The 18,134-nt window shown below is 33.3% G+C and overlaps 1 protein-coding gene across 1 annotated transcript in view; it reads left to right on the forward strand.

Moving 5' to 3' along the window:
• Positions 1-109: 109 nt before the first annotated feature.
• LOC123703987 (neogenin) overlaps positions 110-18,134 on the forward strand; it is a 94,037-nt gene continuing 76,012 nt past the window's right edge. Inside the window, exon 1 of the mRNA XM_045652214.1 lies at positions 110-431. Coding sequence (XP_045508170.1) covers positions 347-431 — 85 coding nt within the window. The 5' untranslated portion in view covers positions 110-346. The remainder of the gene's footprint in view (positions 432-18,134) is intronic.

Below are 18,134 nucleotides of genomic sequence, written 5' to 3' on the forward strand. Positions count from 1 at the left end.
CTAATGTTAAATTAAATCAATACGCAGCGAAACTTTGTCTATGCCACATAGCATCATCATAGACAAAAGAGTTTAATTTGATCCTCACTTCAGTTCAAACACTCAATGAGCTCACTTCGCATTAGTGTGTAATACGATTGTCACGGACGTTGACCTTTTAATATTGAGTTCGTGTTGGATTTCCGAACGTACCAGTGCTAACCCAACGAAAATGGCGGATTGTATAGTGTCGAAGTAGCACTGCGTCGCTTGATATCAGTTTCACGAAAATATCGTGTTTTTATGTGAAAATGTGATAATTATGAATTAAAACTTGTAGTGAAGTGTTTTGTATGTGTGTTTCAAGATGAGCCGGACAGAAATGTGCCGTTTTGGTGTCGGAAACTGGATTTTTTTACTGGCCTGTATCAATTTGTTTACCCATACCCAAGGTGAGCTCCTTTCTTATAAATAAAGCCCATAATATATTGATCGCTGTGCATTTACCTTAAATAACGATAAGTAACACTGGAGGAGGAGAAAAACATTGATCTAAGCGGCACCGACACATATTTACAAATATATATATTATACCTACTTTAATTAAGCGCACTGTAAAATTATTATTATCTTTACATTCGATATTTAAAATAGCTTATCGGATTAAACATGGATTACACAATTTACGACTTCATGATGACTTCATGTGATTTATATATTGTAATAAATTTTACGAAAGGCATAAATAGCTTTTTCTATGTTGTTACGGGCGAGAGCTAAAACCACTGTTTTTGGTAGTAAACTGAGTTAATTACGGATTTTATTTATTGCATAGTTTACGTTAAGCTTTTCCTATAGGAATGTATTTTTAATTTTTGAGCACTGTGTTTCTTGTAGGAAATTCTGATGTTTGAAAAAATGCCCGTAGCGCATTTTAAATATTAATTAATTAATTATTATATTATTATTACGCGGATTTTTCGATGGTTTATTTATTTTTCGTCATCAATTAAATGTTTCGTTTCTTTTTCAGTAGGTTTTGGCCAAATGTAACACAGCAATAGATTTGTAAGAAAATAACGCGAACAAATCGTAAAAGGCTGTAAAAGGTAGGTATTATTTATCTGTAGCGATTATCGCTATTACACATACCTACTACAACTTTTCTGTTCCCGTTTTATTTATAATCAAACCAGTTTTTAATCGTAGATGTTAAAACTGAAGAATTAATAAGAAAAGGAATTAAGTATCTATATATAAAATAATGTTTGTCTGTATGTTCTTTATATTATGGTTGTAAACTTCGCATTTATTCATGTGATGATCTTCAGCAAAGTGAGTTGGTACGCCGCGGCCGTACGACCAATCTTCGACAGGGTAACTTAGGCGAAGTCGGGACGCATAGCTAGTCTTTAATTAATTACATACCTATCTACCTAGTTACCTATAGCAAAGAAATTTATAAAATTAATTTGGTTTTCTATGTACCTACCCACTATCTACATCAAATTACGTAGGTTTTCAGCCACGTTCGTTCGTTCTACCTATTCTGATATATTACACGTTTTTATTTAAAAATAAATTACGAATAAATATTTTCCAATAAAAAATCAGGATAATAAAATACTTCGGAAGTGTTGACATATCAAGTTTTTTACCCGCAAAAACCTTATAGGCTGTGGAACATGATATATTGTAGAGGTTTCTTTACCAGAAAAAACTTTATTCTTGGAAGCCGGGAAAATTATTAAAATTACTTATCGTATATATTAGAAGCCTTGTGGGAATATCGGTTTGTTATTTTGCCAATAATTTATTTCATACGTCGAATGAGGTCGCGGCTAAACTTATTAAATAAAATTAGTATTAAATTATTTTTGGTTTATAACTAGCTGTCCCGGCAAACGTTGTTCTGCCTTACTCTTATTGATTAGTGGTATGAGAAATAGATATCCGATGCTCAGATCTATCTACGCGATATGCACAAAAAATTTCAAGGATCAAGCCTAAGGATCAAGCCATTTCAGAGGAGTTTTCAAACACCGCGACAAGAGAATAAAAGATTTAGACAGGACTATAAAAATATTATTTTATTCAAGAAGCAAGCTTAAAATATTACTATTGCAATACTCTGGTGCAGTTATCCACTAAATGGAGACGAAAATTCGATTCCCACGAATAAATATGTAAATTATAAACCATTTTTACGTAGTTGTAAAATGGAATCTACACGCAGACCACCGCGGTAAAAGTACTAAACGATGTCACATAAAAATACGTTAAAATAAACATATCTTTGCACTCGTTAAAACAACTCTAAAGATAATAGAGGAATAAAACGTCAACGGGAATGCAGAAACAAAAGTGCATTATATGTGGGAGTGGGGACTAGATACATCTATATGGGTATAGTCGCACGGGTAGTAGTGGTGAAGATACGCACGGATTGAAAGACGTAACGTGTGTACTGTGTAAGTGTAAAGAAAATGTTAATTATATGTTGTATTTTAAGACAGTTTATGTACTAAAATTATCTCTAACGACACTAAAACAATATGTAGGTATAAAAGGTAAGTGATATACGACAGAACATGGCATGAATGTGAAACAGTAGACTTCATCATCAACAAATAACGTGCTTATTAAAAAAATCTCCTGATTGCTAAAATAAACATATTTTATTCGTATAAACCAGGCGTCTTGCATTTAAAAATAATCTAATGACACCTCTCAAGTTTAAATCCATGAAGCCGTTTCCGCTACAGCCTACAGAGCCTGCGAAAGAAATATACATACATACCTACATAGCATATGTACTCGTAGTTAGTTAAATACCTCGCATCCTTTGGTATGGCTTCGTGCGGAAATTATAAAAAGTATTTGAAATCTCGAGGGACGAAAAAGATTCTCTATCTGTGAGCATTTTTTTAAGCATTCTCATGTACTACGTAGGTACGATGATTTATGATTATTTCATGGCATAAGTTATGTTGTAAAACATGCTACGTAAGTTTTTTTTAAATTTAATACTTATGACATAGTTACCTATTTTACAAAGATGCTTCTTAGAAAATTGTTGGTAAAAATGAAGATTTTATCAATGTTTTCAATGCACGCATTCATATAGAAAACATGAAATTTTTATCAACGAAGCGAGCGATTAAATTAATTTGTTAAAGATAGGTCTGTATTATGGCAATAATATTATAAGTATTAACACGTTCACTGCGGCACATAAATATCTGTACTTTCCATTACTGCGTTACGGGTCGTTTTAAACCTTGTCCTATACCAGAGATTGTGGCGGCACGAGGCATATTAAACCCCACCGCCCGTAGGAGACCAAAATCGTTTTTTTGGCGCCAAATAAGACAAAGTGTGCGGCTTTTGTCGTGATTATTATTAACAATGAGTTCATTAACCTAAATCTACCGTCGCCCGTGGTTAGATTAGTTAGTTTAGATTCTAGGGGTAAAATAAAATGTGGGGTCTGATGTACCCCATACCGCACTGAACAATAGCAGTTTTTCATATAATTTAGTGATGGGAAAAGAAATATCGATTTTATTTAATTGTATTTATTTATCAAACTTATGGATGTTTTTCATTAAAACAGGCCAAACAATAATATTGTTTGCAACCAGTGCATTCTGTGAGAATTTTCTTTACCTTTTTCGGCCTCACGACTTGTTAAGAAGGTGCGGAGTTTTTCGTAACATCCTACACATCTACTCTTCTTTGATCCCTTTAAGAGATGATGTGCCTTGTTTGTTGGCTTATTGACTTGGGCAAGAGTTAAATTTTGATGAGCCATACACCGATTGCCGGGTGTTTTGGATTTGCCGCTAGTTGATTCAATGAACAAACACACTAATAGTAATCATGATTATCAACCTATTTGAAGAAAGTTACTCAACATGTCACATTCACGTTTCTATGAACGATATTTATTATAACGAGTAGTTAGGATGTTTGAAAATTACCTGTATCCACATTCAAGTCCTTTTTTGTAAAAGCTTCAATAAGTTGTTCCACAAATAGTCTCGAATGCGTTGCACAACACTAACCGCGTGAAGCTAGCTTAGGGTGCGGTACAAGGTGCGTGGTGGTACGAGGTGTTCGCAACCTCGTTCCGCACTGTGTTAGAATTTTTATTTGTTCAGTGCGGCACGAGGTCTAAGAAACCCGGTATTAAGGTCGGTATACCATTGAACTGGGAATCAATAGCACATCTCAGATATATAGATATCACTTTCCTACACTGAACCAGATGGAAGTTATGCCTCCCGCACGACAGAGAAGTTTAAGTTTTTTCCTACCGCTATAACGACGAGACACGGACAGGGTGTTTCAAGCCCTGTTTCGCAGCTAACGTGTTAAAACATGATATTTATTCATAACCGAGATGTAGCCTTCTAAGGTTCTAGGTTATTATGCTGAAGTGCGGTTTCATTGATGTCACGTGTGTATATTTAGTTCTAGCTTTGATGATGTTTATTTAGTTCTACGGTCTGCTTATAGGTAATATGTTAAACTGCTGAATTTACTCGAATGAATTGATAAGCTATAATGGAACTGCATTTTAGAGTATAGATTTTGAAATTAATCATCTTCTATTTGATTGATCATCTTTCATTTTGTCAAAAAATAATTGAAATAGGACATTCTATTATATATAGAGTAAGTCGCATTTTCAGTTGACGCTTTTCGCAAGTTGCATGAATTATTGGCAAAAATACAGCTACAGTTTAAAGCTCATGTATTATTCTGGCACATAAGCTACATCTTTGCCAAGTAACATCAAAATCCGTTGAGTTGTTTTTTCGTGAAAGAGTAACGAACACATTCCTACATCCTCCTCCTCTATCTTCATCAAATTTCGCATATATTCGCAAAATTTGTAGTATATAAGTGAATTAGGCCAGATGTATACAGTCCCTATAGTACGTGGGCAAGTGAACTTTAGAAAGCTTGTCAGATAAGCTTCGACTATTGCGAGCTTTGACGTAACACCCGGTTTTACTCGTGTTTTATACGGCAGCGGAATTTTGGGAAATGGTGGTTTTTGATAATTGTAGCAAAATAAATGTGTAACGTAGAGTTAAAAAAATTGAGTTATTATTATTGTAGAATGATTAGCTAGTACCTATCGGTCTTTTAAACTTAAATTGGAAAGATAAAATTTATACTGTTTAATAACTCAGGCCCCGGAACCCCAGACACAATAGAAAATCTAAATGAATCGCAAAATGTGTTGGTAAGCGCATAACTCGAGAACGGCTGAACCGATTTCGTTAATTCTTTTTTTTAATATTCCTTGAAGTATGAGGATGGTTCTTATGTAGAGAAAACTTAAACATGTACCACGGGCGAAGCCGGGGCGGACCGCTAGTAAATAATAATAATGTGTTGCTCTTATCAAGGATCGATGGAATACAATAATTTTATACGTTTATCTTAATAAAGCATGTTTTTAATATTATATTTATTTTTTATTCATATCAAATAGTAATGTAATCCTTTAGGTTTTATGATATTAGCACTAAGGTTGGATAGTGACATCGCGTGCATGAGTTATAAGTACTAAATGATAAATATATCGACTTGGATTTCCCGCAAGTATTTAGTATTTACATGTGAACGGTCTGTCTGTGTGTCTATATTTTTTTGTGAAACTAGTTACCTGCATGCGGGTTTGCTTGTGTTGTATGTTGTATAAGTTGTGACTTGTGACCATAATTTCGGATATTAATTATTACACTAGCTGTGCCCCGCGTATTTATCCGCATTGCTCTGCTCTTATCGGTCTAAGCGTGATGGTAAGCCTATATGTTGACCCAACCTGTTAGTAATATTCATGCGAAATTTGAACTAAATCCATGCAGTACTTTTTGAGTTTAGCCCGGACATGCAGACAGACAATACATTACTAATTTAAAAATACAGCTAAATTAAGATTATAAATATTCTTTATAATCTTAATTATTTAGCTGTATTGTTTCTTAAGTCATCTTATATTTACACAACATATACTCATATATGAAAACGTATTTATTAACCGACTTCAAAAAAAGGAGGAGGTTATCAATTCGGCCGGTATGTTTTTTTTTTTTTTATGTATGTACACCGATTACTCCGAGGTTTCTGAACCGATTTACGTGATTCTTTTTTTGTTCGATGCGGGATGGTGTCGAATTGGTCCCATAAAAATTTTATTCGGATAGGCCTAGTAGTTTTTATTTTATGAGCATTTTTGTCTGTAGGTATTTGTAAATTTTGCAAGTGCAAGTTTGAAGTCGGTTGTTTTTAACGCAGTTATCACTTGTTCCTACAATATTGTAATTACCCTACAAAGTTGGCAACTTTGTTATAACAGCCGTCTCTCGCTTACGGTACGCACCCACGCGTTAGAGCGAGACGGAATACATAAGCTTTTTATTGCGGGCTTAGCTTTTACTCTGATTACTTGATTGAATTTTGATGTACAACTTAGTTTTATAAGTTATAGGGACTTATTGTATGCTAGGTTTCCGCACGTGGCTTTGCCCGCACTTATTTTGTCATCAAAATATTTTAAAAGGGAAATTATCGATATAATAGCGAGTGAGGATATATCGACGGACAGTCCAAATTACCTATTATAATTAGAAACTTTAAATTTTGCACCATATTTCATTAGCTTATTCCTGCAGCACAATTTCACCACCGCACATCTCGTCACAAAAACCTCTACCACCCACACCATCTGGATGGTTGGCGAAGTACAACCGTGCGCTTTATGCGCAACTTTCTCCCGCGTACTGCTTTACTATGGAATAAACTGCCAAAATCTGTATTCCCGAACAGCTTCAATATGGACACCTTCAAAAAAGAGCTTACAGCTACCTGAAAGGCCATTAAACTACGCTATTCCCTAATCCACCGATGGCATATCCTATTCTACCCTATATCTTGTCCATTTCCCTCTTCTAGTAGGCAACACCCGTAACATCAGTTGCGGTAGTCTATGGGCGGCGCACTTAGCTTACCATCAGGCAAGGCGTCTGCTCGTTTGCCTTCTAATTTCATAAAAAAAAAAAAAAAAATAGCTACTGACTACTTATAAAGGACACTTGGAAATTCTTTAAAATAACCTGATTATCCAAAACTGTATGTTTTTAAATATCTTATTTAATTATGATATTGGCTCAATAACTAAACTAAGCAATTCCAATAAATTATTGATTCCCATCTCTAGGTTTAGGGAATTTAAAATAATCATACCATAACTATTCAATAAATTTTCGAACACATAAAATGGCAGCCAAAATTTATATAATTTCTGTTCACTTCAAACTGAAAAAAACCCGTTACAATATCACAGAAAATGCCCAACTTATATTCCTCGTCACGTAACGTCGCAGGGGACGGTATGTCTCATAAAAGAAAACAGGAATGTGGTATGTTTTATAAGCAGATTATTGATATGATTCTGCCCTTGTGGGATATGGAACTGTACTAATAATTCTAGCAGATTGCCCCGGTTTCAGCCGGGTTTTCAAAAATGTGACTGTCTAAATCATAAGATCGATCTAATTTAAATTTTTACCGAGAATACTGTAATAACGTGTTTCTATAGCTCATCTGTTGTTCTGATGTACAACCTATATTCCTGTAAAGTCATCCAAATCCATTCAGTAGTTTTTTCGTGAAACAGCAACAAACATACATTCATCCATCCGCACAAACTATCGCATTTTTAATATTAGTATGATTAATATTAAAGGATACGTCATTAAAAAGTATAGTTAAAGTTATTAAGTTCTCGTTGACAACCCTAATTCCTCCTAGACAACATAAAACACAGAATAAGGGAAACGACACTTTAAAAAGCTAGTTTTGAACGCAACTTGCGATTGTAAAGTAATGAGTGCTTGGTTTTTGGGGCATAAGGCCCTTTTGTGTGACCCACCTTCAGGTGTTATCGAACCTGTAATGAAAAACAAGCTAGGGTTGTCACTTTTCGTTTTAAGATTTTAAAATGTTTTTGAAATCATCATACTAATCATCAAACTCTAGTTTCTTGAATAAAATTCAACATTACTATCTAAGTAGGATAAAACGGATTAAATATTAGCAATATTTAATTCGTAAGTCCATTTAAGACATTCTAATTAAACATTTTAATAATTAATAACACAAAGACGAACCCAAAAAACGCACCCTTGCAGAAAAACATCAAAGTATGTTTAATCCTTTGAAGCATGTATGTTCCATTGGGTTTCTTACGAAAATCTGTTATAGTGATGTGCTTGGTATTATCGAATCGATATTTTAAAGTGAGTAACTGAAAAAAGAGTTATGCAGCGTATATGAGATTCAGTCGCGTTTTAAATCCGCCAAATATTCTATTTGTTAAAATGAAGTAAGTAAAACTACACAGATCTGTAAAAAATCGTAATTTATTGAGGAAGGTGGTGTTTAAATATCTGCAAATCATGAGAATACGTGGTCAGTTTATTTCCGATTTGAGTATTAACGTATTAGTTAATTGAAAGAAATCAATATTTAAATTGCGCCTTCGATAGGAAAATTAAAACAATACCACATTCATTCGTGGATTTTAAACAAAAAATCGATAAATTAATCGCACATCCCTAGTGCACGTTTCCGTTTATCCCCCGACATATTCAATTAGCAAAATCTCGAGTTACCCTCCGTAATTATAAATTCACAATTCATGTTTAACCGGTAATTGGCCGGTGAACATTTATCTTGACCTATTAGTTTGATAATCATTCGTAAAAGTAATAAAATATTATACAGGTGAAGTTTGGTTGGTAGAACTGAATTATTTTTCATTCGAGCTCTGCTCTTATTGGTCGTAGCGTGATGTTATACAGCTTACAGATACAGACTATACAACATGAAATAACTTGTCTACCAATTTGTTATAATATAGCACAGATAATAGCCGCTTGCCCCTATTTTATTAGTTTAAATAGATTTTTTATACATGTTTTTGTACTCGTATAATAATATTGAGCGTGTATAATTATGTTTAAATGCCTGGAAGTTTCGAGGAGCGTGGAAATAAGCGGAAATTTAGTATTTGTATTGGCAACCCCGTCACGTTGACGCAACGTGCAGGGTTGGAATGATTTCGGTTTAACCGACTGTGCAGAAGAGGTTATGGTTTTTATATGCACTTTAATATAATCGAAAGAGATACATAGCGTATTTATTGGTTATTAGCGTATTTATTTTTATATTGTATTCGAATAGATGTGAAGATATAGTTTTCTGGCCTAAGAAACGATTGATCGATTTATACGTATCTAAATATACTTATTTACCTATTTAGTAAGTTTATATTATGTATCTAGAGGTTTTTTATTGAATTTAAACTGCAATGGCCTCTTTGTAAAATATAAAAACAATTTCTCGAGCCTCCAATTTACAAGAGTTGCATTCTAAACTGCAGGCAGCCAGTTCACTTTCGTTGTAAATTTACAATAGTTTTAAGTAAATTGGATGAAATTTGGTACAATTTAGAATTCATTTGAGCGTTGTTAACCAACTCACGTTGCAAATGGCGGCTTGTTTTGACCTCAGAGGAAAATTTCGACGGTTTCACCCTCTTGTGAGGCTTTTAGAGAGTTAATGGGTTTCTTTTCTGTTTTCATAGTGTTTGGGGATTTATCAATGTAATTTTTTGTGCCGATTGAAGGGAATGGAGTGATGAAATGTTTTTTATTGAATATTTTCATTGGTTCAGAGTTAGGTACAGATCGATCTTTTGTTGTTTATATATCGCGTTGGATCACGGATTCGGCCGCTTTGTTTAATACATAGGTATATAGGGACAGAGAAAGCAACTTTGTTTTATACTATGTAATGATTAACCATTACTAAAACGAAAATGTTTTTAAGGGCCGATTTTTCAATGCTTGGATAAAACTTATCCGTCCAATAAAGTATTACACAATAATATTAAAATGTCACGTAAACTGTCAAATACGGGCTTTAGAATACGTTTTTAAAATGGTAGTTTTATACATTATTCGACGAATAAGTTTTATCCAAGCATTGAAAAATCGGCCCTAAAAGAAACAGGTACTTTGAATATATATTATTGTCATCAGACGTAGGTATTACATATCTATAAAAACGAAATAAAATAAATCAAGATCAATATTACAAATGTTAAAAAATTCAGTTATTCATATGTAAAATATCCACAATATCTATCTCTTTCTATTTTTGCTGCTTCTAGGTCTCTTTAATTTTCTAATACTGAACTTATCTCAAAATTTCACCTAGGAGATTTTGGATTCAAGTTTCAACCCAGTCGATGTTTCGTAAGCAACCCTAAGTAGTAGGTATGCAACGGTCCTCTCCCTAAGTTAAATACTTGATGAATTTTTATGGGGCTGCAGACATCATTTACGGTGGAACTTTTTCTATCTGCAGTGTACTAACTATGTATAAATTTAAACAGTGCAAAATCTAAACTATTTTTAGTCATTTTTAAATAGAAAAACTAAGTATTTTTCGTTTTTAATGTCCAGGTAAATAATCCAGCCTAAAGTAGGTACATTGACGAATTTTTTTTAGTATCACAGTCATTCACTACTTCTATACTACTTTATTACTACTGTCTCAGCTATTGTAGTTAATTAATAGATTTGCACTCTGGTAACATTATAATGTCATGTTATAATAAAAACTTGTAAAACACTGCATTATCAAAACATTTTATGCTATTTTTCTTACTTTTTTCAACAGAAAATCATGCAGGGGCCTACATAGAGTGGACTACATTGTCGTTAAAATGATACAGTTTTGACAATAGATAGATTTCCGATGTCGTTAAGCGAGTTATTTCCTGATGCTAATCGGGTTTTGCGGTCAAAGGTGATAATATATACCTATATGTCATTTCTAGTTATATTTATGATATTACATAAGTTTCATTTTCACATAACCTTTGATGTAGAGCGGTGGTTAAGGCTTCGTTTAAATAAATAAAAGAGAGTTTCGAGCGTGTGATAAATTGTACTAAAAAATATAATAATTAATAACCGACACATTGAAATTTAAAACTTATGAATCCATACTAATATTATAAATGCGAAAGTAACTCTGTCTGTCTGACTGTCTGTTTCTCAATCACGCCTAAACTACTGAAACAATTTGCATGAAATTTGGTATGGAGATATTTTGATACCTGAGAAAGGACATAGGCTACCTTTTATTGCGAAATATGTACCACGGGCGAAGCCGGGGCGGACCACTAGTATTCAATAAATCGCTATCGCTCATAACTTGTACCATACAAAATTTACGTGCAAGAATATATAGAGCCATCGCAAATTATTAGCTATTTATAAGGTCGTAGAACTCAATTTAACTTGCATCAACGCTATCTTGGTTACAAAAGACCAATCTTTAATATAAATGGTAATATTTAATGAAATTAGTATACAAGCGGAGACTGAATTTGCTCGTATTTTAAGGTATTGTTTACTTTATCGTTTTATTTTGATGGAAGATGGGAGTAAAAGAAACTAAATCGATTGTTTGTGGGTGGCCTTAGTTTTCGAAATGAAGTTATTTTTAACCGACTTTAAAAAAGGAGGAGGTTCTCAATTCGGCCGGTATATTTTATCAGACTGACAACATGTAACAAATAACAAAATACACAATGTTTTTTAAGAGAGACTGCGTACATAATACTAGTAAAAATAAATCTATCTTTATATCGAAATTTATTCAATACGATTCATCAGTTTAGGCATGATATGAGACAGTGCTATTTTCTCATTTATATTACACTAGCTTCCGCCCACGACTTTGTACGTGCATCCCCGTTTTTTCCCGTTCCCGCAAGAATTTCGGGAAATCCTTTCTTAGCGGATGCCTACGTCCTAACATCTACCTGCATGCCAAATTTCAGCCCGATACGTCCAGTGGTTTGGGCTGTGCGTTGATAGATCACTATATCAGTCACCTTTGAGTTTTATATATATAGACAAGCTGCGCCCCGTGGTTTCACCCGCATGGCTCCGTTCCTGTTGATCTTAACGTGATGATATCTGCCTTCCTTGATAAATGGGCTATCTAAAACAGAATTTTTCAAATCGGATCAGTAGTTCCTGATATTAGCGCGTTCGAACAAACAAATTCTTCAGCTTTATAATAGAATTAAAACTTATGAATATCATTCTAAACACTACAAAGCAAACAATACTCAACTAATTGTTTACACCTGTAAAAATCAAACCACTTTAGCATATTAGTCACCTTACACCTACCACTACACCATGGAATTTAAAAAAGTGCAAAGTGCAATGATTCAGAAAATTTTCTCAAAAATATTATAAGATACAGCTATGTTGTGTCACTTAGCGTCACTTAACATTACTTAGCATACACCGTTAGCTTAGTGCTCAAGTTGAAGAGCTTTTGTTAAGTTTTTTTGTTTTATAATACAAGCCGTTGTAGCTGGCTTTGTCTGGTTGTGTTCATTTAAATTGCGTAGAGTTTTCTTTTTATTGTTTTAGTACTTTTTTATAAAATAAAATAAAATTAAATAAATAAATAAAAAAGTCTGTTATCTATATTTAGTGTATGTAGTTAATAGTTATCATATTCGATAGACGGACTACTAATAAATATAATAATATTACCCTACGTTAAACGATAGAATCTGTTTGTTTGTCTGTGTAAATATAGAAACGGTTGAACCTATTAAAATTAAGTTTTTTTTTAATTTATTTGTTGTTGCATATTGTACTTGTACTAAAAAGGAAATATGAAAAGAAAGAATTTCAACTCTTTCCTCGAAGTCGGTTAAAAATAAACACAAAGAAAACAATATAAATGTATTTCTAAATTCATTGCACGGCCAATTTAATGAGAAACAAAAATACATGCGTCAAATAAGTTATCTACCATCAGGTGACATTATTATATGGTATTTTGTACCTTATTACGTAAATATAAGGGTGGTTTTTGGTTGTATAGAAATGTAAAGGAACGTCTTTGGTTGAATTAGTGCAGATGTTGGTTAAATTTAGTTTTGGGTGGTGGTAGTGTGCGCGGTTTGGTAAATATTATTAAATTGACAGAAAAATTAGTTAAGCCATTTTTATTATAGAAACTATAGCGGTCTCCCCGGCTTTTCCCGTGGTACCTACATGATTAGCTTTTTTTCATAAGAACCATCCTCGTACTTCAAGGAATATTATATAAAAAGAATTATCGAAATCGGTCCAGCTGTTCACGCGTGATGCCGTGAGTGCCGTGACCAAGGGAAATAGGGATTCATTTTTATATATATAGAGATGAAAGGTGTCTTCTTAGTTATTTATTTTGATGATATTACCAGCTGTGTCGCGCGGTAACAACTGCGGATGAATCCGCAAGCAAATGTATAAGCTAAATCACTATTCACTGGCAAGTATCATCAAAATCTGTTCACTCATAGAAAACTTAAAAACCCATCTCACGTAATTTATGGACGCCCCCTAACAAAAATACATCAATCCATCTTCACCATTTTTCACGATTTACACGATTAGTTAAAATTAATTTTATCGATTAGGTACGATACAAAAATAAGAATAAAATAAGGTAGTTGAAATAAATTATTGTATTAACTAATATTGAATTTGAATGTATTGTACCTACTCCCACGCTATAACTATCACCTCACACCCCAGCACGTGCTGTGTCTCTATTGATGGATGTCAGGCGATCGAGTAGATCCTTTCAACATGATGAATTTACTATTTGGTTTATAAATTACACCTATTTTTGGTATGTGTTTATTTTGTATGAATTATTAGGTATGATATGATTTTGTTGTGGAACAGCTGTGCCTGTAGGTAATGGTAGTGTTTTGTTAAAAATATAAGCGCTTTAGGTAAGCTGGTTACCATACTTTCGATGCAACGATTTCGTTTTATGTGTATTTGTAATAGTAGTGTGGTAACTAAAGGATGGACCATTTTCTATACGATTTTGTGATCGACAGTCTATACCTCTGTCTAAAGAAAAATGAAGAAATCGTCTGATTAATATTGTATAGATAGCTAAAATCTTATCCAATAGGTTGCTAAATAATCGCTAAATAAACAGCTTTCTAAAAGTAAAAGAATTTTCAAAATCGGTCTACAAGTTTATGTGCTTAATCGTGACACACAAACAGAAAATCTTTCTATAATATTTTATTTGACATCAAAATAAACCTAACACAATTGTCAATAACGTCATAAAGTGTGGACAATCCGTCTCTGTCACACACAGTACGGCGCGACAATATTTCATCGAACAACACGGATTGAGAGATATCCATCATTGTGGGTTGAGTCATTGATTTCGTTCCAGAATCTAATTTTCTTTGGTTTATAAATTATAATAGTACATCATTTTTTGTATTATTATTTAAGTAGGTTAACGAGAAACTTGTTTGTAAAATAGATTTTATTAAAAAGTTTTAGTAGTAATCTACCAGTAATAAAAAATTTGTGAGTCCAGGCTAAGTATTTTTTAATAAAAAAAAATATTTTATTGTTCCTAGATCTAAGTTTTTTCATGAAATAATACTTTTCTCTAGTAATCTTGATTTGGTATTGAATTATAATGTTTCTTCATTATAAAATTTCGTAATCCACATTTCAATTGACGCGACTATAAATCAAAGGAAACATCACTATTCCCGGTGCAGCCGGTAATGCGATACCGAGACATGTGGTCAAGCTAATGTACGTATCGTATGACGTAATTTCACCTGTCAGTGTTGACTAGTTAGCTGCCCCGGTTACACACGGGTTTGTAAGTTAATACCTATGGGTACAAATTACTAAACAGTTACTATGAATGGCTTTTAAAGCATCATCTTCATCATCATCATCATCATAAGCAGCCTATATTTGCCCACTACAGTGAACAGTCATGGCAGTACGCCACTGAGCCCGGCCGTTCGCTCGCTGCCGTATTAAAACATGGTGTTTTATATCTATTTTTTTATCAATTTTAATTATTTTTAAGAAAAAAATAGGTACTATTCTCTGTATCGAGAAAAATGGGCTATATTCTTATAACCCGGGCAAAGATGGATCAAGCAGCTAGTGAAAATAAATGTAATATCGCAAAGTTTCGCGTTTATAATAATTCCAATTGTCATGCGTATTCAAAGCTATTTTTTTAATAAAACTAGCGGTCCGCCCCGGCTTCGCCCGTGGTACATATTTACGTTTTCTCTACATATGAACCATCCTCGTACTTCAACGAATATAATTAAAAAAGAATTATCGAAATCGGTTCAGCCGTTCTCGAGTTATGCGCTTACCAACACATTTTGCGATTCATTTTTATATATAAGAAGATAATCCCAGTTATCCCATATAATTTGTAAAAATATGCCTCCCCTTTTAGTCTTCACATATAAGTTAGCTCTCATAAATATCTAGGCTCAATATTTATACTTTTCAATTAACTACCGGCTGGCTATTAAATATTTACGTCTGCCACCCCTTGAGAACACACTTAAAGTTGTTCATACAAATTTCATCTTTATCACCTTGATATAAGATTCAAAATCGTTCGAATAACTTGGGTTAATTAGAAAGCCTGGTACAAATTTAGGGTACCTACATTAGTTATAGAAGTGTGAACTTTATTGATATTGTGTTAAGATCGATTTTCAAATAATTATATTTGTGTTAGGGGTGTGAAGTTATGCTAAAATACTTTCTTAATGTTATGACAACATTGTGAAAGAAGTTTTAAAGCTGATTTTTTCAACATATTTTAATTAAAGTGCGTATTTCATAGGCTAATAGTGTTCTGTGATATTTTACGGGTCGATGGATGGATATTTTATGTTTTGTTATCTAAAACTGTTGAACAGTTTTTGGTGACAATTAATTATTAAAGTAGTAGAAATGCTTGCATCATCCAAGTAGGTAAATGAAATTTTTTGTCGTTCGTTATTTTTATTTTCTTAGAAATTTCATCGAAAATATTTCAGCATGTTAATTTTGCGTGAAAAAGCATCAACCATTTTATACAAAAAAACCTATTACAATCATCAACACGTCATAAAACGATCTCCATTTTCCCCACATTTCAAAACATAAAAATTAGCATCATTCAGAACCTAGATAGGTGTTTTTTTCTAGGCTTTGTCAAGCGGAGCCCTACGGAATCCTTATTTGAAGTGCCCCTCGAGACTGTAACAGCAGAAGCGACCCGTTTAGCTCTAGCCCACTTGTATAATAAAAGCTGGGAACTTTGACAGCGGCTGAGAGACAGTAATCGCTGCGTTTTTTGCGAAATAGTGGGTAATTCGTGAAATTTGAAAATAGTTTGTAATGTTTGTGTACCTACGAAATTGCTTGGAGGTTTAAATTCGTTTTTTTTTAGAAGGATCTTTGCAGATTATTATTACATCACCCTGTATCACATATTTGTTGTCAATCCTACTAATATTATAAATGCGAAAGTTTGTATGGATGTATGGATGTATGGATGTTTGTTACTCTTTCACGTAAAATCTACTGAACCGATTACAATGAAATTTAGCACACATATAGAGGGTAACTTGGATTACAACTTGGGAACTATGCGGGTTTTCCTTTGCAAATGCGGGCGAAGCCGCGGGCGGAAATCTAGTAATAAATATGTATGGAAATAACTTTAAATATAAATAACCTGTAATGAGCCTCCTTGAGAGGTTAAAAAAGTAATTGGCGAGATAAATCTTTAATTTTTTTTTTAATGTTTTTTAAATCGATATCACAGATTATTCAGATGAATTAAGTGAAATTTTTCAAAACTCAATCAGTTTAAACTAGAGAGTGTCAAAATAAATAATTATACCTACATAAGAACGAAAAATATAACGACTGCACTAGCTGGTAAAACACATTTTTTAATCGTTAATTAAATAAGCCTTTACACGTGGCTGCTTCCGTATTGTCTCTCGAAACTCGAAATGTAAATTTAATTTTGTTTCTTGTAGCTCGGCTGTGAAAATTAACTTGACGGTAATAAATCACGGTTAAATCTCAAGTAAATCGCAAATTAGCCTCTCAAGTACCAGGATAGCAGAAACAAGCAAGCGTGTCCCGTTCCCTTATCGAGAGCTTATTTACATTTCTGAGATACGGCTGGAATGGATCTACATTCTGATGGCTTATGCTAGCCTGGTACCTCGATAATGGGACTGGTTTTTTGGGTGGTGTGTTGAAACTATTTAAACTTTAATTAAGTTATTTTGTGTTTATTTTTAGTGTAAGATAATTGTGTAGGATGTTCTTCACTTACTGATAAAGTCAAAGATAGCTTTTTTTTACACTTTTTAACTACGAATTTAATCAATCAAACGCATAAACGGCTTTAGAAAAAAATGTTATACAAATGAAGATATAGGGGATTTTAAATTTTATGTGAGTTATATATAAACTGAAAGCAAATCTATCTATTACTTACCTACAATGCTAAAAATATACATATATGTACCTACTTAGTAAAATCTCTTTCAAAGTTAAAATGTACGCTAAGCCAACTCTCATAATAAAAAATGAAACTGAATATTAACTCGTAAATTAATAATTACGCATGACGCCAAAAAGCTCTTACAATTTTTATAGCGTAAACGTGTTGGTCGTAAAATTAATGTTATTATAATTATCGTGCAGGAAGAATGTTGTGAATGGTAATTGATTTTTTGTTTTAATTATTCGTACATTGTTTTATTATTTGGCAGGACGTTGACCTGAATTTACAGAATGTAGTTTGTATGGAAGTTTGCTGAAATAGCTTTCTCGATTGTATATATTGTATTCCTTCGAAGGAAGTCTATCTTTTCCGGTGTGCCCCACCGTTTTACGCGCATTATTACGCTCCTATTGTATAGTTAGTTTTAGTGTCATGATATACATTATACAGCCAGCCTTCCTCGATAAATGGGCTATCTAAGATTGAAAATTGAAATATTTTTTCAAATAGGACCCCGTAGTTCCTGAGATTAGCGCGTTCAATTAAACAAACTATTCAGCTATATATACGTTCCCACTGCTGGGACACCCCTCCTAAATGAGGGTTAATTCAGGCGATAATCCAGCACGCTGGTCAAGTGCGGGCAAATCTCACTTGTCGTCGAA

The sequence above is a fragment of the Colias croceus genome, chromosome 28, assembly GCF_905220415.1.
Source record: "Colias croceus chromosome 28, ilColCroc2.1".
Lineage (NCBI taxonomy): Eukaryota > Metazoa > Arthropoda > Insecta > Lepidoptera > Pieridae > Colias > Colias croceus.